This window comes from Podarcis tiliguerta (genome assembly GCF_965153285.1).
Source record: "Podarcis tiliguerta genome assembly, chromosome: 2".
Lineage (NCBI taxonomy): Eukaryota > Metazoa > Chordata > Lepidosauria > Squamata > Lacertidae > Podarcis > Podarcis tiliguerta.
The window spans coordinates 75621922-75645470 of NC_139535.1; the positions used below are offsets into that span (position 1 = coordinate 75621922).

Below are 23549 nucleotides of genomic sequence, written 5' to 3' on the forward strand. Positions count from 1 at the left end.
TAAATGCAAGGATGTTCTTCACTTTCCATTCTCTATAGCAATTTAGGCAAAATATCACTTCCAAATGTAATATGATCCTGTTTTCAGCCAGTCCCAAATGGGACTGGATCTCTTGTGCTTGACGTATCCCACTTCTGGACCACTGCAAGTCCTGTTTATCCCTCATTCTGCATTTTCACCAGGTACTGGCCACACATAGGTAAAGGGACCCCTGACCATTAGGTCCAGTCGTGGCTGACTCTGGGGTTGCGGTGCTCATCTCACTTTATTGGCCGAGGGAGCCGGCATACAGCTTCCGGGTCATGTGGCCAGCATGACTAAGTCGCTTCTGGCGAACCAGAGAAGCGCACAGAAACGCCGTTTACCTTCCCGCAGGAACGGTACCTATTTATCTACTTGCACTTTGACGTGCTTTTGAACTGCTAGGTTGGCAGGAACTGGCCACACATAATGACAACTAATTCTGTATCCTAAAGCTAGGAACCCACTTTTTAACAACAATGAAAGCAAAGGTAAAGGGACCCCTGACCTTAGGTCCAGTTGCGAACGACTCTGGGGTTGCGGCGCTCATCTTGCTTTATTGGCAGAGGGAGCCGGCGTACAGCTTCCGGGTCATGTGGCCAGCATGACTAAGCCACTTCTGGCAAACCAGAGCAGCGGACGGAAACGCCGTTTACCTTACCACCGGAGCGGTACCTATTTATCTACTTGCACTTTGATGTGCTTTCGAACTGCTAGGTGGGCAGGAGCTGGGACTGAACAACGGGAGCTCACCCCATCGCGGGGATTCGAACTGCCGACTTTCTGATCGGCAAGCCCTAGGCTCTGTGGTTTAGACCACAGCGCCACCCGCATCCCTTTGACAATGAAAGTAGAGGTTCTCATATTACCAGCTCTTTCATCAAACATACCATTTAAGCACTCAGCACTGACACAGAATATGCTCAGCTTTTACTTGAACCTAGTCCAGCGAAGAAACCTTTCATTAACCCCATGCCTGGAAAATCTGCCCTTCCTTCCCTGTTGGCATCTATACTGGTAACTTTTGAAGCTGCTTGGGTACATTCGTTGCAGGCCTGATATCATCCATCAACGGTTTCTGTCATTGTTAGTGATTGTTAGCGTCAGAGTTTTGGCCTTGACTGAAGCAGCCTTGCAGTTTCTCCACTTCCTGCTGGTAAGGTCACTGCCCAGGCAGAGGCAGGTCACGGGCTGCGCTTGCTGCAAGCAGCCCTATCCATCTGCACAGCCCAACCCACCTGCTCCCTCTTTCCTTACAAATCTTCTGGAAGACATTCCCTGCCATGAATCACTATGGTGTTCACACAATACACACAGAGATGTGGCAGTACTTGGACAGTAGTTTATGTATGCAAATAAAAATTCCATGAAGCCTGTTTCAGAGGTTGAAAACTTTGCAGATTTCTGACTCACTATTATTTTCTAAATACATATAACTGAAAGGACAGTATGTGAGGAACCCAAGTGTCAGAAGCTGAAATGCTTGTAGACAACACAGCTCACAAAGGCAGTGGGTTAAAAAGCAAAGGCTTATTAGGCCATCTGGCTAACCCTCAGACATAAAGGAATTAAGACTCTGAAGTGAACTCTACAACAAGGAACAGTTAGCAAAACAAAAACAAACAAAAATCAGATAGAAATGTTCAAAGGATTTAGAAATTTGTAAATACAATTAAATTTTGGCATTTCATCATTTTACCTGACTAAGCAGCCCAGGCATATAATAATTTACTGAACAAATGATAAGCAATCCTGTTTTGCTCCGTTAGTTGACTTCCTTCTAATTAATGTACACACAGATGAGCTAAAACCTGTGGAAAATCCAAGAGCCAGCTTAATAAACAGTATTCTGAATGCTTGTGAGGCTGGGTATACAGTTAGACAACAACAAAATAAAGTATTCTGTCCCATGTTATGAGGAAGGCCTATTTACTTATATATAAAAAAATTTTACAGACCGCCCAAAATCCCAATAAAGCATACAACAATATTTATAAATTAATGAGAGGGTGACTGCACCCAAGTAGATGTAACATGAGAATGTAGAACTAGAACTAGAATCACCCTAGGCTACAGGAACCCATACCATCAGAAAGAGAAGAAACATTAGCATAGTTCTTTAGGAGTTCCGTAAATATGGTTGAACTCATAAATCAGTGACACTGTTGTTTCAAAGGAGCTGATTTTTACTCATACAAAACAAACAACAATTGTGGAACTAATATGAGGAAAGTAGAAGAGCACATGCTTTGTGTGCAAAAGATGCAATGCCTGGCATCTCCCTGTCTCAAACCCTGGAGAGCCACTACAAGTCAGTGTGAACAGTACTGAGATAGATGGACCAATGCTTTGAATAACACAACTTTCTATGTTCACAAGTAATAGCTTTGCAACCTAAATGAGCTAGTTTTAGAAACTGTCTATGGGAAATATTGATACCTCTTGAACATGAAGGTTTTAACAACAATATCCAAATTCAGAAGGTGCACCCAACCTTCTGTATATACATTCCAGAATACCGCCCTGGAAAATGCCATTGCAGTTTTATGTCAGTTTCCTTAAGTGTATTCTTTAAAGGTATATAATATTTATAAAGGCATTTAATATTGTTTTTTATTTATAAAAATCTGTATATACCAATTTGTCATAAATAGATATCAAAACCATAGAATAAAACCATAAAAAGTTAAAAACAGACATCAATTAACCTTTGTGGAAGGATGTTTTCTTAGCTGCCTGTATAGCCTGGTGGAACAGAAAAGTTTTCTGCAGACATTTAAAAGTTGGCAAAGAAGGCACCTGCTGAATCTCTGTTGGCAGAGTATTCTACAGAACTGGGCCGATGACCCTATATGCACAGTTTCTTGTTGTCAAATGAGCCTCAGCAAATTGAGGAATGGCCAATAAGGCTCCCACAGATTATTTCAATGATCAAGCTGGGATATAAGGGTTCAGGCGATCCCTGAGGTACCCTGGACCAGAGTTGTTTGTGGCTTTGTAAATTAAAACAAGAATCTTGAACTTGGTAGTAGATGGGCAGCCGGTGCAGGTGTTTTAACAATGGTGTCACATGAGCCAGCTTAGCCCAGCGGTTTGATTGACCAATGCATTGCTTGGATCCTGCAATCGCCCACAGCGGTTTGAAACCCGAGGATGCTACATGGCTTAAAAAACAACAACAATGGTCTCACATGTTCTTGACCGGATGCTGCCATCAGCAGTCTGGCAGCTGCATTGTGCAGCAGCTGGAGCTTCCGAACCAGACGCAAGGGCAGCCCCACATATTGGACTACAAGTCACACTGAGCGATTGTTGTATATTTAATGTGATTAGAAGGGCGGTCTGATGCTAAGACAGTACTACTGATAGGTCAGCTCTTTTGCTATATTAAAAACATCAACATGAGGATATGTCAGTAATCTGTATGAAAGTGTATCACTCATGTCACATTAGAGCAGGAATGGAGAACATCAGGCCCAGAGGCCAAATGTGGCCCTCGAGGAATCTCCATCTGGCCCTTGAGAGTGTCACTGGACTGTGATAATGGCTCTTGCCATTATATCTGACTTTATTAAGGCTATTAAACAAAAGACTTAGTTGCGCTACCCACTTTTGTCTCCGGCATGCAGCCCTGCAAGGCTGCCCATAAGAGAATGTGGTCCTCAGGCTGAAAGAGGTCTCTGCATCCCTACTTCAAAGGGCCTGATAAGATCCCTGGGGCATCGGCTTAGCGGTCCTGCTCTATGAAGAAGAACCAATTCCAAGAAGACAATTGCAGTTAACTGGTACATGCATTGTTTAAAGAAATAGATAAACAATGTACAGTGGTGCCTTGCAAGACGAAAATAATCCGTTCCGTGAGTCTCTTCGTCTAGCGGTTTTTTCGTCTTGCGAAGCAAGCCCATTAGCGGATTAGCGCTATTAGCGGTTTAGCGGCTATTAGCGGCTATTAAAGGCTTAAGGGATTAGCGGATTAGCTGCTAAAAGGCTATTAGCAGCTTAGTGCCTAAGATAAAGGGGGTGGGGAGCGGGGAAAAAACCCCAGGAATCGCAAGACATTTTCGTCTTGCGAACCAAGCCCATAGCAAATTCGTCCTGCAAAGCACCTCCAAAATGGAAAACCCTTTCGTCTAGCGGGTTTTCCGTCTTGCGAGGCATTTGTCTTGCGGGGCACCACTGTAATACTATCCTATTCTAGTCATTAACATTCAGCGGGTGCAACCCTACAAGCCAATACAATACTGTACAATAGTGTCTGATTCAAGCAGCCTGGACTTCCTCCTTCACACTGCCTATGTACACTCTCCCACTTACTCTGCCCCCGGTTCAATCCCACTGCTGATTTGGGAAGCCATGTACACACATTAGCCACCATCCACATCTATCCTGGGTTTTCTGTATGGGTTTTTCCTGAACCAGCTTCAAACCAGCAGAAAGAAAGAACTATCTCGCTGTATTTTAAGCCAGTAACCATGTGCACAGCCACTGACTACCACAGGCTACCCCTAATTAAGCCATCACTCTTGCTTGCTGTAGAGCCATGTAGGATGAAGAAATGAGACATGTGCCAAATTACCAAACACGGCATTTTCCGCAAGACTTCAAATGTTAAATTCCCAGAGCAGAAACAACATCTCTATTACTAAATCCTGACTTTTCTCGAAACTCTTGAAAAACCCACATCAAAATGACCCAAATCACATTTATAGCATCACTGGGGGTGGGGTGGGGATATAGCCCACATACACAAAAGTCTCACAGTTTGATATTCTTCTTTGTTATCTGTATTTTAGTACCAAAAAAAAAAGTACTTTGTACTAAACACAGTCATTGTAAAATGTGTTTTGAGAGGAAAACACACAGTATTCAAATATTTTATTCCAATTGCTACAACAAGGATGTTATTTATCAGAGCCTAACAGCTAGGATAAGATTTTAAACATGGGCCTACAGAGAGATATACAATCACTTACGATTATTGCAAAGTACCTTCATGAGTTTATAGGTGTAAAGTACTTTGATCTTCACTTGTATTGTCTGTTACATAAATGCTAAACAGTTATATATAGGTAAATCATTTATTTTTTAAGGTAGAAAATCTCAGTTACAAACATAGTTCAGAAATTCACTTTAAGTTTGTAATTAGCAGTTAAAAGGTGCCTCAGTGAAATGCAATTAAATTTAGTTAAACAAAATAAGAGTTCTCAAAGAAAGTGATTTGAGGAGAAGAAGAAAGTGCAGTGAGAAGCACAAACAACAAATACCACAGGGCCAATTTGCAAATGAAAACCCAGCGTGTAAAGAAAAAAATCTCAGAGATGTGGGGCATCTCTCAGCTGCTTTTGTTCCTTTTCTTGACTGCTCTCATTATTCTTTTTGGCAGAACTGCAGCTTATGCAGCTGCAGACTTTCCCAATCCAATGCCTGCTGTTGCCCTTTCTTGACTGGGTAGCAAAGCAAAATCACCCAACTGCACTCATGGCAGACCCTAGCCAAAGTTGGCTACTTATCCAGCCTTCTCTGGAGGATGGATTCAGTTACAGTACCAACAGAACACATTTCACATCAGCCGATCAACAGAAACAGAACAGAACATCACTAAACTGCAATATTGCAAGGTGGTTCCAATCTGAAAGTCTATTGGGGGAAGGGGAGGGGAAATGAAAAGGACAATGAAGAGAAAGAGTGCTTTGATTCTCCACCCCCACCAGAGTATTGTAACTTTTCCAGAAGACTGAGAAGTATATTTGACAGTTAAAAAGAGAGAGAGAGAGAGAGAGAGAGAGAGAGAGAGAAAGAGCACCTCAAACCTAAGAACTATTAAAACTGTATTAAGAAAGCATGTTTCCAAGACGAGCAACTTAAGTGCACCTTAAATCCTTCTGGTGGGGTTCAAGTGAACATACTTAGCACAATGTAAACCAAATACAACAATTTTCAAAAAGTGAGTTTTTTAAACAGCACTTATAAAGTAGTATAGCAGAGGAAGCATTCACATTGAAGCCTTGCTGAGAAATGTGTTTATTTTGTCACAGCCATTGCCCCACATTACTCCAGCGGTCTTTCTAACTTGGAAGCCAGGCTGGAATAAGATCATCTTCAGAATGCCAATGTTAACACACTCAACAGCTTTTTTTTTTTTTTTTTTTTAAATTGACGCTGGCTTGACTGGCATTGGGAACAAGTATCAGCAATATTTGCCTTCACATATTCAAACTTCTCTCCAGAACCTTAGGACACAAAGCTTTAAAGCTTGGGTTTCATGTTTTTTTGGAAGCCAAATCAAAATTAGATGCATTATTTGTCTCCACCCCTTGCAGTTCCTCACAAGTAATATTTATCAGCTAATCAAAACTTGTAAAACAAAAATTGAATACCTGCTAGAAAAACAATATACTGGTGCCATGGCTCAGCTGGTGATCAAAGATTGCCTGCAATACAAACTTTGGCATAATCCTAGAGAGCTGCATGGCTGAGTGCTGTGTGTGTGCGCAAGAGAGAGACAGAAACAGAGAACTCCTTGTAAGCTGCATCCCCTTTGTGGGAGACCGTGCAGGGGCCACATGCCTGCAGAAAGGCAGTGCCAGAAACAAATGTGAGTGGGTCTAGAAACAGAAGCAGGCAGAGCAGTGGATGTGACTCCTCCCTTTGTGCGGTAGGCTACAATCCAGCCACACAAGTCAGAGGTATGTAGACACACAGACACACACACACACACACACACAATCTCTCTACATTCAGGCAAGCAAGAAACATTATCACAATTCAAGGACACTGTTCAGACAGGTGAAAGCATTCAGGAGGGGGAGGGAAAAGACCTGTGAAGGATGTGCTCTGAAGAAAAGGGGTGTGGCCTTTGGAGAGTTGGGAGGGCCCAACAGAGAGGATTATGGGTCAGCATTTGGCCCTAGGGGCTGAGGCTCCCCCATTCCTGGTTTATGCTCTTAGGAAAGCGTATAGTTAGGCAGTGTTGCCACAGAAGAATTACACAGTCACTAGTTGGCTCTGACTGCCTTAAATTAAAGCTGGATGGTTTATTGCTAATAGTTAAATTAAAACCTCTGCTTCACCACAGATGCTGCCTCGATAGCAAGGTCAGAAAAAGATGAGGAGCAATTTCCATATAGATTGAACAACACGGCAAGATCAGATAGAATGTAGATGAGTCAATTCAAAAATGCAGAGGGAAATAAACAGTGTTTAAAAAACAAAGGAATTGTCGGAGAACATTAGTTTTGTGAAAGGTAATACGTGGTGACATGGATTCATTCCATTATCTGGGTTCAAAGGAGTAAAGAGGAAGTGGCAATCGCCTCCCAGCCCCTTTCTGCCAACCTTCCACTTGCAGGAAGTTGGGATCTATGCCCACATACAAATGCACGCTCTGGTTTAATGACTATCACTAGTACTATACCGGAGAGCGCTTTGGCTTTAGCATTTACTAGTGTACCGTAATTTACTGCACCAGCGCTAAGTAAGCATAATGCTTCATGAACCTTGTAAATAATGTTTTAAAGCGTATATAAACTCTTGAAAATGTCCATGTATGAATGTTTCAAGATCAGCAGTGAGCTAGCATTTTAATTGTTCAAGATTAAAATTCTCAGTCATCATTTCCCTTTGTTTCTGCTCATGGCAACATTTTGTGTGCACAGGCATTTGTTTTTTAATAAACCTTTCATACAATCACGCATATGGAACCCTAATTTCTACTCCTTAAACTAATCTCGGTAACAGAAGAAAAGCACAGAAAAGACATACTGTATATTAACCTGCAAATATTTAAGTTACCTAGGCAACTGCAATAAAGTACAGTGGTACCTCAGGTTACAAACACCTCGGGTTACAAACACTTCGGGTTATAGACTCCGTTAACCCGGAAGTAGTACCTCAGGTTAAGAACTTTACCTCAGGTTGAGAACAGAAATCACGCCGCAGTGGCAGTGGAAGGCCCCATTAGCTAAAGTAGTACCTCAAGTTAAGAACTGTTTCAGGTTAAGAACGGACCTACCACTGTACTTGACAATGAAAGGAGGGGGGACATAGAAAGCAATATAGAATTTACATCAAGGAGGCAGATCCCCCTACCAATCTAGGTATTTAATTTTATTATATATGTATCCCCCCCCCCAACTCCTTTTCCTTTAGTGAGTTCAGAATGATGTACATGAGATCATTCCCATTTTATCCTCACAACCACTCTATATTAGAAAGTTTGAGGCAAGAACTCAAGGTTACCAGATGAGCTTCTTATGGTCAGAGCAGGGCTTTGAACCTAGGTCTTCAAAGCCCACACCCAGTTTTCACTAAAAGCTACACCTAGGTTACTCTCCCCCACCCCAGTTAGAATCCTTTATTGCTCACAATATATTTCTGTGCATTTTCTCTACATGCATACTTCAAAACCATGCTCTCCTATGTTCTCACGAACATAACAGAGGAAATGTGAAGTGGCATCCTCGATGTGCACATAAAATGAGGACTACTACATTCTTGCAATTATGGATTTATGAGATATATTTTACATATATTATTAGGATTCCGGGATGCAATATAGTTTACATAACTAAGTGTTGCTAGTTTGACCCAACCACATTGAGAACAAAGAAAACAATCACTTTAACTATTGTTATATCATCACATTTGTGCATATGACATATTTTTTGTGGAAAGCAACATGGTCCTTAAAAGCCTAGGAGGACCGAAACCATTCACCCTCAAGACTGAAGCTATACAAGTTCTTAGATCACCTTAAAACTACAAGAACAGAGAAACTGGTGCACTGCCACCCTGTGAAATCAAATACACAGCAGTGTTCCTTCAAGGTATTTGTTATAGAACAAAATATTGACAACAGGATTTCTGAAGCCACACCACATATGCACAAGTCTTTCGGTTGTTTACATTATTTCAGTACCATTTGAAAACTAATTGTTCATTAAGCTTAAGCTGCACAAGATTAAAAATTCTTCTGAGTTCAAAGCAAGATCAGTTAGACATGTGAGCTGACAAGGCACAAAGTCTGAAATTTCTTGCCCATGCACGAGGAAAAACAAAGGTATATTTGGATCAACCTTTCTTTTTGAGGCATATTTTAAATAAATAAATAAATAAGCCTGATTACAATATTTGCCTAACTTTGCTGGAAGGAGGATAGAAGCAATATTTTGCAAAAGGAGTTAAATGTTATTTATAATTTCTTTTACACTACACTGCATCATATGCACTGTATACCTTTCACAGAAGTACCATGAACCTTAAAACTTACAGAGAAGAGGTCAAAAGAGAGAAAATTGGAAATGGGGGGGGGGATAAAGCAATAAGTGACTCAGCAATAAATAGATAAAAATTATTTAGATCACTCTTCCCCAACATGGAGCCCTCCAGATGTTCTGGACTGTTCATCCTGCACAGCTGCTCCAAATCCAGCACCCACATTAATGTTCTAATTGCTTAACTTTAGAAGCAAAAACTATGATATTTTGCACATCTCAACAAAATCAACATTTGTCTGCAAATATAGAATCAAAATGCAGTTGATTGCTAAGATAGCAAAACTGGTGTAATAGGGTTTTTGAAGGTTTTCTGAATTAAACTGGTATTGAAGAAAGAGTAGCAAGGCATAACAAAATACACATTTTTAGTTCTGCACTTGAATATTTTATAGTGCTATTAAAATCTTAATATCCAACACTTTTAATTCAAACACAAAGCGAACCTTTGCCAAATTTCAGGTTTTCAGCCTTCAAAGACGTTATGCTATTGCAACTAAAAACAATGAGGCAACCAAATTACCTGCATTCTGTTCTTACAATCTGGGAGTGGCAACTTGCGATATTTGGGCTTTGCCCAATTGTGTACAGCAGAATTACATTTCCAAGAATACATACTTGTTTTTACTCACACCCAAACAGCTCCCCGGAAAGGAAATAAATAAATAAATCTCCAAATACTAAACACTTAAAAGTTTGTCAGCCATGAATGTGACCAAAGAGCAGTGTGAATACTGTATCCACGACAGAAATTCTACAAAGCTTCTCCATTCTCAAACTCTCTGGCCAGACTATCATCTGCAAATGTAAAAGCCCAATAAAGTGAGGTCCAACACAAAATAGAATAGGATCTTATACTGGCCACAAAAACAGTCAATTTACAGAGTTTGTGTTCTACACTTCCTACCATTCATCTTGCTCTGGAACAAATTCCAATATTCCAGCCATACTCTAAATGTTAAAGTATTTTCTTTTCATCTCAAACAGAACCTTAACCCATATATGCATACTTAAGACCAGTATCTTTTTTCTGGGGGGAGGCAGGGGTACGCATACCCCTAAACATTTTGTGAATCTAAGTTTGGCCTCATTGAGGGCAGTATTTCAATATGAGTAGGAAAATGAGAGTACCCCTAAACATTTTTTTCAGAAAAAAGCACTGCTTAAGACTATCATACTTAGGTATTTTATACTGATTTGACAGTTGGTGCCTTCAGAATAGAGACAGGCAGGGATGTCCTAAAGTCTTTTCATCTGAAGAAAGTGTTTCAGAAGTGGGGCAGGTGAGGAATCTACATGCAACCCTCACAAATCTTCTACATAATGCAATCTGCAAGATAACCAAGTAATTTTAGGTAGTTGCACAGAGATTATCATTGCTTTTGGCAACAGTCTCCTATAAGCAATAGATCATTGTGTTCCTGGTGGCAAATTTTGATGTAGCTGTTCCTAAAAAAAATTAAACTAAATTGGCTTAGCATGTAGCAACCAAGGAGTCTGACAGGTTCTATGCACCTGTTTGATTTCTCCAGTTTCCTGAGACACACCTTCAGTTGAGCAGGTGCAATTGTGTTCTGACAAGTCTTAAAAAATGGAGGAAGGAGCTAGTCCTGACTAGCATCATTCCAGGTAACATTCAATTTACATAAATATCTGGGAACCCATTCAAGTGTCAAGATTCACTGTACAAAATGCAAAAAGGTAAGGGTAACTATTAGCAAGCAGTCGCTACAACCACCAGCAGGGCAGCAAAATGGAGCCCTTGGGATAGGGACTGGTATGCTGAATTTCAAAGGTTCATGCCGAAGCTGAGCTTTAGAACTTGTGCTGTAATAATATAGAATGAAGCGTCCCTGGTGTGATTTGGGAGTGGATTTCCCAAGCAGATTTCCCTGGGCACCAGGTAACCACAGCACTGGCTACGCCATATTTCTGGAATTAGAGGACAAGACTCTTCTTGATTCTCATAACTTCCCCACCCCTTGCCTTTTTACAACTTAAGGCTGAAATAGAATGGTGTCAGGCTCCTGTTGTGAAATGGGAAAGGCAAAGAGAACTGTGACAAGTCTGTAGAAGCCTTTTCACTTGAACAGTTCAGTTTAGGACTGAGACAAACTTGATATAGGCCACAAGTAAAGTGCTTACCCATGTAAACATTTCACACATGCCTATCTCATATACATGCATTTGCCAAATGGAGAAGCACCTAGAATGACAGGTTCTGGGACAACTTTGTTCACTACAATGCTCAGGAATGAAACGCATCAGGTGCTTTGGGAGCACACACTGTAAACCTAATCTACCTCACAGGGTGGTTGGGGAATAAAATGGGGGCGGGATAAAGAAAATAATGCACACTACCAGAAAAGTGTGTGCAGAGGTCTAAAAAAATGTAGTAAATACTTACAATTAGCTTGAGGTTACCAGCAATGTACCCACCCAGGCCTCTGAAAGCTTATGAGTACTAAACGCTACATGTGAGTGGTTTGTCCCATATGGCAAGTTGATGTGAACAAGGCAGACAGCTTCTAGAGTAGGTCTCCTTCCCATGGTGTCTTTCAGCCATTTACAACTACACAGGTGCCAGGGGCTAACGCTTCCCACTGTCTGTATGCGCGGGCGTAAAATCTAGAGTAATTTAAGGGCCATGGGAAAGGCGCTTTGCACATGCTCAGAAACCCCTTTTTGAACTGTACTACAACTTCGCATCTTCCAGAGTGGAGACCAAGCATTGAAAAGAGTCGAGCCCACCTTCCCCCCCCCCCCAGCCGGCCCCAATCCTCGCGTCCCTCTTGCTCTTGTCACCCCTCCCGCTGACTAGCTTCGCGCGGAGCTGGAGGAGGGGCGAGACGGAGGCGTGTGGAAGCGCACGCTTCGCCCCCAAGTCGCTCCCCTCCTGGCCCGGGAGAGCTCAGGCACCTGCTGCCCTCGCCTGGCAAGCCAAGCTCCTCCCAGCCGGCCAGCCGGCTCTCTCTCGCTCGCTCGCTCGCTCTCGTCCGGCCTCACCTGTCCCGCGGGTCCACCCAGCTGGTGGTCTTGGTGGCGTGGTCGATGTAGTAGACTTTGCCGTCGTAGTCGCGAGCTTCCTCCCAGCCCTCGGGCAAAGGCAGCTCCTGCCTGGGCATCTCCTCCTCCTCCTTCTCCGCCGCCGCCGCCGGCAGCAGCAGCAGACAGACAGAGCGAGCGAGCCCGGCAGCGGCCCCATGCAAAGAGCTCAGCAACCCCCCGCCCAGCCCAGCAGCTGGCACGGCGGGCCGGGGCGAGGGGCCGCGGCGGGCCGCGGGGCGAGAGCGAGGCAGCCGGCGGGGCGGGAGCCTCGCATCCTCAGCCGGGCGGCGCTAGGGACGGGGGGGGGGGGCGGGGGGCGAGTTCGAGTCCTCCAGGTGTTGCAAGCGGCGCCGGAGAGCCCCGTCGAGCCTCGCTCTGCCCGTCCCCGCCAGGAGCAGACCCGGCTCCCCTCTTTCCCCTTCGCCGGGCAAGTTCTCCGAAGCCCGTGAGCTGCAAGGCCGGCGCTAATCCTTCGACGGGGCCAAGCCCACCACGCTCCCCGCCAGGCTTTCTCTTGCGCCGCCAGCCGAGCTCCCTCTCCGTCGAATGGCTCCGGCGAGAGACGCGCACAATGCTCAGCCTGCCTCCCAGGTTCCTTCTTTCCCCGCCTCCTCCGCCCCTTCTCACGCCGGTGCTACTGTAATGCAGGTAGTAGAGCCGCCTCAACCTTACATGGCGCGCGCGCACACTCGCACGCAGAGGGGAATGTGTCGGAGGCGGCTATTAGCGCAAAGACGGCCAGCCCTCTGGAGACAAGCGCCGCCGCCGCCGCCGCCTCCTACTGCTCCTGCCTGGAGCGGGGAGCTGATAATCCACGGGGAGCCTTAGATACTCCCCAGCCTCTGGCCAGGTTGGGAGCGGCCGAACCTGGAAGGAACGGGATGCGCGGGGGGGGGGGATTCGCACGCAGCCCTCCCTCTCTGCGGCTAATGGGAAAGTTGCCCAGAGGCAACTGGGGAGGACGCGCTTCCCCACTGCCAGTATCTGCGGACAGCGGGCGGGGAGTTCTCAGGCTGCTTGGGGGTCACTGAGGTGGGGGGAGGCGGTTTCCCCCCTGAGCATCTCCCTCTATGCGAAGTCTCTGAACTGAGAAGGAGACCTGAGGAGTTGCCTCCTTAACGTGGCTGCCTCGTTGGCTCAGAGACAGGTTGCCGTCGAGGAAGCAAGCGGCACCAAGGCAACGGGGAAAAGGGAAGACGCACTCGAGAGACGTCCGGACGGACTGTTGTCCGTCGAAGAGGGGGAAGGAGGTGCTGCCCCGGCTTTACCCCGGGGAAAACTTCGAAGAGCCTTGTGGCAACTTAAAATATTATTATTATTATTATTATTATTATTATTATTATTATTATTATGACGTTGAGCTTTGGGGCGCGACTATACACTTCAGCAAAGGACTGCAGCTTACCCCTACGCCTTTAAAAAGTTGGTAGCTTTCTTTCAAGGTGCCACAGGACTTTGTTTTCGCTGCACCCAGCCTCCGGGGAATTTTCCATATACCTTTCTGCAGACATACCTGAAAAATAAACTTATTTCATCAAAAATATCCATGTGATCAAAACTGTTAGTCTTGAAGACACTACATGGAAATTTTCCCAGCGAGCACCCCATTTCCAGATGTACAACTGCACACACACACACACACACACACACACACCCTAAGCACAGGAGCGCCAGCCTTGTGTATCACCACAAGCATGTGCCAAAGGTTGGGGGGGGGGAGAGATTTTGTATATCCTGAACAATGACACTGATTTATAACTTAACACTGTTTATAAGTCCTTTCAATTTCACAGATCTTCAGGCTGAACAAACATTTCATTAAGCTGCCCATTTCATGGGAAACTGCAAATGAAGTGGAAAAACTGAACACACTCAAGAATAGCATTTGCATTACCTATGCTCAGCTGACAGTGTCACACAAATGCAGCAAACTTTAAGATAAAACATAGGTAGGTAGTGTAAGCCGACCACAGATGCCATGGCAAGTGCACCACTCCTCCACCAATCACAAGGATGCATCAAAAGAAAGTGCCTCTGCATATGGAGGAAGTGCAACAAAAATGACCACGTATTTTGTTAGGATGTAGAATGGCTGCCCTTCACCTTGTCACTGCAGTTCTTGTCTCATAATAAAGCTGAACAATCTGATTTAGAATAGCTGTTAAGGTCCCTGTTGCCATTTGCCAACACCATTATTTTTTATAATAAATGTATTTTTCAACTCTGATAATAAAAATTGATTCCTCCCCTCTGACCTTGTAGTTCTTTTGGGTTTTTTTAATATTCAAGACAACATTTTAATTTATTTCCTCCCCCACCCCCATGTTTTAAAATTCTGATAAAGCCCATCCATTTAAGTGAGTGGTTTCCAACCAGTGTGCCGTGGTACCAAGGTGCCTTGAATGATGGTCAGGGGTGCTGTGGGCAACAGTGGCCTCCCCCCCTCTCCCCCCCATGTCCTCTTGCGTCTCTGCCTCTCAAAGGCTTTTGTGGCTGTTCGTTGCAGCAGCCCTGGCTACAAGCTCCAGAGGCGAATGGTGCCGGCCAGGGGGTGCTGGTTGCCAGGTGCTGAGGCGGCCTTGGAGTAAGCAAGCAAGCAGCAAGGAAGCCCAGCCAGCCAGCCCTTGCTGTTGGGAATGGACAGACAAGTCCCAGCATAGCTGTTAACTTTCCCCCCTTTTTAAGGGAGAACCTATTTGGAATAAGGGAATTTCCCTTTTAAAAAAGGAGAATGTTGACAGCTATGAGTCCCAGGCACCTATGGGGTAGTGTGAAGAGGCACCTCTCTACAGGGCAGCTCAGAGACCAGGGGCGGCGGTGGCAGCTGCCCAGAGGATTCCCAAGGCTGAGGGAACACTCCACAAGGAAGGGTGCTCAAAAAATAGTGAGAGCCTGCCAGCTCTGCTGGCAAGGGGTGACATAACTGGGCTCCTGAGCCCCACAGGGGTGCCGCAGAAAGAATGTAGTTGCTCATGGGAGCCGTGGACTCAAAAAGGTTGAAAACCTCTGATTTAAGTGTATCTGATAGAATTAGTTGTGTTTTACAGGATAGAATCCTAAGCATGTTTACCCAGATGTAAGACCTGTCATGTCACTACACAGGAGCACAGTCTTAATTGTTCATCTTATCACTGACAGTCACAACAAAAGAATTTGACATTTTCAAAATATGTTTGAATTATGAAGTAATGGGTGACTCTTGGCTCATGTACAAATAAGGCAGAGGGTGGATGATTCAGTGGTATAATAGTTTTTACCTATGTAAAAGGGAGTGTTGTTTACTATACAGAACAGGGAACTTGCTGTGAATTCCTAGCAACCTGCCACTGTGTGTAATGCTAAGTAGTTTACCATGCTATGAATGCAAATATCAACCTAGGCATACAACGGACAACCTAGACTCAATTAACTGTAGTTGTCATTTATTGATTTCTATGTTTTCCTACAATAACTTAATTGTAATTGCCATTTCTGATTTCTGTATTTTCCACCAATTGATAAAGATATTATTGCTGCTCTTCCCTAGGCCAGTATGTTTTGTTTCTTCCCAAATTCTTTGTCTTTAAAACACTCCCAGGGAAACACACACCTCACCCTATTGAGGTGCTGTGGCAGAATGGAACAAAACGATCTTCCTTCAGCAGTGGACAGGAAAAGGCACGCTCTGCTTACGTCAAGCCACAATGTTATGTGATTTGAAAACAAAACATCTATTTATTTAATACCGAATCTTCAAGGGCCAACATAGCATAATCTAAACAATCTCAATAAATTTTAATCCAGTGTTGTGGTTGTTTTTAACACAGGGGCAGCTCCCTGCTAGCTACCCCTACAAGGCCTGCCAGATCTAGGTGAGTATGAGCTTTGGGTAATGCTTTTGTCTCCTTAGTGCTTGAAAAGCCATGCAGATAAGAATGCCTAATACCAGTACTTTGTTTGCTGTTCTCTTTGTTGTAGAGAATGAAGGGAGATTCTCCCTCTGTAGACTCCTCAGCTATTCCTGTTTTGTGGTACCTCTCCCTAACTGGTTGCTGTTTTGCTTTGGGGTACTTTTTTTGGGTGGTGCTACTCTGGTTCGCCAGAAGCGGCTTAGTCATGCTGGCCACATGACCCAGAAGCTGTCTGTGGACAAACGCCGGCTCCCTCGGCCAGGAAAGTGAGATACGCACCACAACCCCAGACTCGTCCAAGACTGGACCTAACAGTCAGGGGTACCTTTACATAGGGCATGGCTGGCCATCTTACATGCTGAAAGTGGATGAGGTTCATTTTGAATGATTAAATATGATACTATTGTTATGAGTTTGTGGGTGTCGGATGCCTAATCCCTAGGTCCAGCAAGTGTTAACAGCTAATCAGGCCAGGCTAGCCTCCTGGTGAGGTGTAAGGAGAACAAAGGAAGAGGCTTTGTGGGAGATGCAAATGGCTGGGTGCTCTCCTTCAACACCCAGATAGTGAGAACAAATAAAGCCTGGATTGTAGGGAATGTTAGGGTTTGCTGTGATGTGACCTAGAGGGAAAAGTTGCAGGCTGGAAAGACAGAGAGAGCCATGGCTGATTTCTGTTTGAATCCAAGGCTTTGGCTATGGGAGAAAGAAGGCCATTTAGGGTGTTCATGTTGTGAACCCCTCCATTGTAGGCTCAGGTTGTATATATGTATGTGTAACTAAACCATGTATCATAAAGAAACACCACAGTCTCCACTGTGTCTCATTTCTAAAAAGAAGCATGAACTCTGGGTAAGCTCCTGGAACTCCTGGAATCTTGCACCGCTCAGAGATTGGTGCAACAATATATTAGCAGACAGGCCATCACAGAGCAAACTAATGCACCATGAACCAGGCGGATGAGAATGTAACAGTAAGTAATAGTATGTGTGGAATGAGTGATCATTTGTATGAGAAGAGTTTGTTACATGTGCCCAAGACTAGAGTCCTTTCTTCCATCCTGGTTCTGTATCTATGAAGCCTCAAATTTCATCCCCACCTATTTCATCTTGCTCTGATGTGAAATTATCTCAACTCTGTGTGTCTCCTGAGTGCATTAGAAGCAATCCTTCCTGGCAGACTACTCTGTGGGGGTGTAGGGGGTTCTTACAATCTTTAATCTCTCAAAAATTAAAAATCTGTTGGTACAAATTCTATCCCTACCCGTAAATGCGTGCAGTAACTGTGACAATTCATATTCTGACTGGCTAATCTTTAAATCCTTCCCCTTTTCTATTAATCCTAATTTGGTAAATTCTCAACTCTCATAGCAAATCCAGGTGTATGCATGTGATTCTCTTTTGGAGAAATTGTACCATTGCATGACCAGGCATGGAACACAGTTCCTGCTTCTCCTTTTTTTTCAACAAACAACAAATATCAGTCTGTGTTTTGAAAAAGTACTTATGGATCACTACGTAAGTTATTGGAGAACCTTGCTAGCCATAACTTCTAAACCAGCAATCCAGTATTTTCTACTTTTTAATTGTTTGGCTGCTTTTTATAAGCATTGTTTTAAATACTGTGCAAATTCTAATGTCTGTAAATAATGTAAATAAACTCTTGCTCTTCAACTGCATTCTGTGCCTTGTGAAATTCCCTTCTGCCTTCTAAGGTTGCTACCGAGTCTTATTACCAGGCTTGCTTCCCAGATAATAATGGAGGATTTTAGTAAAGTGCCTCTGGAGACCTGATGAATGTCCAGCATGGTTACAATGTACTGAACTTTTAAAGTAAGTTTTGGTCCTTTGGGAAACTGATAAACAGACTGGGAGTAGACAGGAAGTTTAAAGAGAAACTCTGCGTCCCCTATTTTTGTCACAAGCAGGAAGTATTGCATATATTACTCCCCGCCCCCCAGCAACATCTTGTATGCCCTCCTGCTGTGGAATGTGATTGCAGTAGAAGTTGATGGATGGATGTTTAGCAAGATATAGCATCACTTCATTCTACCTACCCTGAAGGATGGGAAATGGAGGAAGCATTCTGCCAAGGGTTATTCCCCTGAAGTTGGTTGTCCTGGCCCAGAGATGACCTCGCTGTCAATCCATGGACTTGAGTTTTGTGTACTAAACAGAGAAACAGGATATGCTAAAGAAACCTATGCTTAAGAGATCTGTTTCATGACACAGTGTATCACTTCTACTTGCCTAAACACATAATCTAGGGGAATCCCAGTAATCAGAGCAGTGTGTGTGTGTGTGTGTGAGAGAGAGAGAGAGAGAGAGAGAGTGCTTTTTCAAGGGGAAGCAGGGGTACACCTAAACATTTTGTGAATCCACGTTTGACCTCATTGAGGGGCAGTATTTCAATGAGTAGGAAAATTAGAGTACCCCTAAACATTTTTTTAGAAAAAAGGACTGACTGATTTTGTGTGTGTGTGTGTATTCTCATTGTTGGCCTGGAAACAAGTAGGTTATATGTGATATTAAGCACAATATTAGTTTTCAGATCTGTGTGTTCATTGTTGTGGTCCTCAAATCCACTTTCACTGCTTGAAGTGGAAAACTTCGGGTTGTGATGACTTCATGTCAGACATCCCCTCTTATTACATTTTACTTGGAGAGAAAAGCAGAGGAGATGCAGGCTACTGTTTTGGACGGGTGCAATATCTCTCCCATAATGTGCAGTTCTGTGCTCAGTGCTGCTCCAATAAAAAGAAATTGGGGGAGGGGGAGAGCACAGAAGTGCTATGAAGCCCAGTGGCAACATAGTCAATAGCTTTTTAAAGAACAAAAATCCAAAAAATACACCTCCACCTTTACTGGAAAGGAGTAGGCCTTGGGATGTCATAACCTGTTAAGTACAGAGCAAACATCACTCAGTGAAGCACACTCTTCCTATGGAATGTGTGTCAGGCATGCACCTGCTCTGGAGGCATGAGTCATGTGGAATTTAAGTGACAGGGCTTGGCTGGTGATTGTTAAGTAACTCAGCAGCCTGTTTGTTCTGCATCACCTTTGTAATCATTAGTACTTTGTACACCTGCAGTAGAAATTCCAATCACTCTACAATTAGGTCTGTAGCAAGAGAAATATTTAATTCCTTACCACTAAAACCTACAGATGCTAGAAGGGCAACCAGTTGTTTCTACTGTTGTTGTAAGACTCTGTCAGCAATGTGGATAAAAAAGACTATGGACTCAAGTATCTTGTATCGGCCCCAAGCTCTCACTTATAATCATTTCATTAGGGGAAATAGGGAGGGGGGCTTGCAAAGTGAGGACCTTAAGGCTTCCCAGGCGCTGACATCCTACCCAGGCACACATTGCATGTATGAATGGTTTAGTGAGCTTACTTTCTGTTCTGCAGTCTATCAGTAATGGGTGTTGGTGGTGTAATATGGAAAGAGATAGAATTCATATTTGAGAATAAAGTTATCTGCTTTATCCTCTTTCCTGTTAACTTGCTGTCTCAGTTTTAAAAAAAGGTTTCCCCCACCATGCATAGAGAGAGCCAGAGAGCATTAGCAAGTAGATCTATCCTCTGACATATTGATCCAAAAGTGAAACATTTTTACGGAGTACAGGTTTCAAGTGCATGGTGGCAGCAACATGATGCCATTTGCTTTGGATACGGAGGACACTGAATGTAGGATAGTGCGGTCAGTTGATCAGGAAAACAATTGTCCCAGCTATTCATTGTGTGAAGAGGTAAAGCTTTTCCTGGAACAGAAAACATTTTTGCTACCAAACGCCACAAACCTGGAAGTGAGTGTCCCAGTTTGTGAACATTCTTTGGAAGCTGAATGTCCGATGCAGCTTCCACAGCTTCCAGTTGCGTGCAGGAAGCTCCTGCAGCCAATTGGAAACCACGCCTTGGTTATCAAACATTTTGGAAGTCAAACAGACTTCAGGAACAGATTCTGTTCGACTTCCGAGGTACAACTGAATTTGCTTCTGTGCCACATAATGCCTTTTGTACTCTTGAAGATAGATAGACAGATGAATGTGTTTTGTCTTTGGTACTTATTGCCTCCCAAATAAAACTTGTCCTGTGAAAACAACTCAGGCTGCAATCCTAGAGATACTAACTAGGGAGTAAACCCCACCGGATACAGGAGGACATAAGTCCAACTACATATTGAGAGGGTTGCACTAAGTTTTGTGGCACCTTTAAGGCTAATGCTTAATTGCCTTGTGGCATAATATTTCTGCCACAGGACATTAGTGTCTATAAGCCACCACAATACTTCACCCCTCTCTCTCCTCCTGCCTCCCCCTCCTTTATACTGAAGCAGCTTAATGTGGCTACTTCTCTGGAATTTGTTCTGTGAAATCCCCTTACATTCTATGCCGCTCAGGAATGGGGGAATGCAAGGATGGAGTAAATACATTTTCAGCTGAAAGCTATTTATTTGTGTTGCTGGGCCAGATGCTGCATTGCCTGCTTGGTGGTTCATTATTGTGCTCTAGCCTGTCATACCAGGGCTCAGTTGGAGGGAATCATATTTAAATTAGTTTTTTTTAAAAAAAAGCTTGGTGGGTCAGCACTATGGGCACAGATACTGCTGGAATGTCCTTTGATTTGGCTTTATTTGTATTGCCTGCTGGTTCATTGTATTTGCTCAGAAGTTAATGAGGAAACTTGGCCAGTCAGAAGTATCTTTCTTGATTGCTAGGACACTTTTTAAATAACTGCTGGGTGCAGGGGACTTCACTACTTCTTACACACCCACACCCACCCACCCAACACTCTCTTTGTGTTTGCTTTTAAATCTACGTGTGTGTTTTCTTAAGGATACATTTCACAGCCTTTCATAAAATCTCTTGTGCACACAAAATATTTGTCAATTACTAATAAAGGAATAACAAGCAAACAGTTACAATCAATTCATGGTTCCTTGCTGAAAGTTAATTGGGCAGCATATACTTTTGGAAATATACGAGCCTACTCAGAAGTAAACCCCATTTAATTCAATGAGATTTAATCCAAATGTAAGCAGACTCAGGATTGCAGTCTATGAGTCAGTGCTTGCATATAATGGAAACTACTGTATGCATGCCAGTCTTTTGGTTATATGGGGAAACATAAGCTACATAAATCAGAACTGTGGATATTAAAAAGCATAAACAAACATACTTCAAATAACTCATTCATTTGTTGACAAAACCAGTTGCAGCAGGACACTGTGAGCAATGCTAGAAATGGAGCTCTGGGCGGATGGTTCATAGCAACCAGTGTTGCCTAGCAGACATGTAGCAATGTTTTAAACTAGGCGTGTAGGTGAAAGCAATGTTGTTTTCTTCTTCCTGTGCAAGATCTTCCCCAGTTTGGACTTGGCCCCTTGCAGAGATATGCTAGTGTGGCAACTGCTGAGCAAACACAAATAATGTGAACAAATGAAGGATGCTCCAAGGTACTTGCATTCCTGAGCCCTACTAGTTATAGGACTACAGTTGTGGCCCTATGTCAGGGGTCAGCAAACTTACTGTGCCTCGGGCCGGTGTCTCCAGTGCCGATTGTGCAGCGGGCCAGAGGGTGGGAGAGCGTGTGCCCATACGTGTGCACACACACTATTTCCGGTGCAATTCCAGGTTGGAGCACCAGAAATAGCTTGTGCGCATGTGCATGGTCCTCCTCCAACCCAGTTGTGCACCAGAAATGCTTGAGCATGCGCAAAGAACGCTTGTGCATGTGCACAAGCTATTTCTGGTGTTCCTCCGACCCGGAAGTGGGCAGCTGTGCAGCGCAGGGCCGGTAGTAGTAGACGGCAGCAGCAGGTGGCGGGGGTCGCTGCAGGCAGGATAAACGAGTCCCTTGGGCCTTATCCGGCCCGTGGGCCTTAGTTTGGGGACCGCTGCCCTATGTTAAGGGTGAACTGGCTGAATAACATTCTGCCATTATAATGAGAAATGGTAGGGGCAGTAGGTTCTATGGATTAAAGTGAGGAAATCGTTCGCCTACCTAATATGTAACAAGTCTGCATAGAAGAAGAAATTCCGAGGGTGATCTGTGCCAAATTTGGAAAGGGGATAAAAAATGGCTTGTTTTGAATTAGTTAAACATTTGATGAATGACTTCATGAATTCATTCTCCTACAAGACCTTGCTGGGGTGGTTTTTCCAGAAACATTTATCTGTTTTCAGTGCATGTTTTGGGAAACGTTTAGATCAAGGTGAAAAACTACTGCATGCTTTTGTCTAATAGTAGTGTAATATGATTGTAACATGTATTCTTTTGTGGCCAATAATAATCAGCTGGAATTCAGAAGGGTGTCCAAGGCACTTGCTTCATACCAACTTGATAGTTGAGAGAAGATGAAGAAAAGGGGGGAGGGTTTGAACAGAATTCCATGGCTGAGAGTGGATGAGAGTCAGGTGGATGAGAGTCAGAAAAGGTGGATGAGAGTCAGAAAAGTTTAGGATGGGGCAGGGAAAAGAGCTCTCCCTCATCTGGTGGAAAAGGGTCAGAATCAACAGTGTCATATCTCAGGTTCTACAAAAGTTAGAATATGGGGATTGTGGTTCATCCAGGGAGTCAGCTGTCCCAATCGCCTTTTTTGAATACGTACTGGTCTGTGCTGAATTTGGGAAGTGGCAGCACAATTCACTGTGCCCAAAAACTTTCTCCTGCAGGTGCCAAGTGCTGCAGATGGACTATGTTATATACTACTGTGCAGGCAGTACACATTTTCAGCTTTAGTGATGTGGGATTCCCCTGAAGACTCAAAGTGGCGCTGCCTTCAAAAAGAGCTCAGAAACTTTCAACTGTCTCAAAGAGCTGCAGCCAGACTATTGCTGGGTCTGGTTATGGGAAGCATACGACTATCTTGTTCCAACAGCTCCATGGGTACCACCCTATTTCTGGACGCAAGGGAAAGTGTTGGTTGTGACCTATAAAGCCCCAATGCAACTTAGATCTAGGCCATCTGAAAAATTGTATTCCCTCATACAAACTTGCCCATGCTCCAAGATCTTTAAGGGAAGTCCTCTCAGCCCCACCTATATGCTCACAGGCATGCATGGTAGGGATATAGGAGAGGGCCTTCTCAGTGGCTGCCCCAGACTTTGAACTTTTCTAGAGAAGTTAGACTGTCCTCCTGCCAGCGGGTGAAGACCTTTCTATTTCAACAGGTCTTTTGGAATGGACTGTTTTTGAGGAAAGGGCTGGTGCTGTAATATTTTTAATGTTACAGCGGTACCTCGGGTTACATACGCTTCAGGTTACATACACTTCAGGTTACATACGCTTCAGGTTACAGACTCCGCTAACGCAGAAAT

The 23549-nt window shown here is 43.8% G+C and overlaps 1 protein-coding gene across 1 annotated transcript in view; it reads right to left on the reverse strand.

Annotated features, from left to right (window-relative positions):
* WWC1 (WW and C2 domain containing 1) overlaps window positions 1–13497 on the reverse strand; it is a 78317-nt gene extending 64820 nt beyond the window's left edge. Inside the window, exon 1 of the mRNA XM_083430726.1 lies at window positions 12300–13497. Coding sequence (XP_083286852.1) covers window positions 12300–12418 — 119 coding nt within the window. The 5' untranslated portion in view covers window positions 12419–13497. The remainder of the gene's footprint in view (window positions 1–12299) is intronic.
* Between the last annotated feature and the right edge of the window lie 10052 nt (window positions 13498–23549).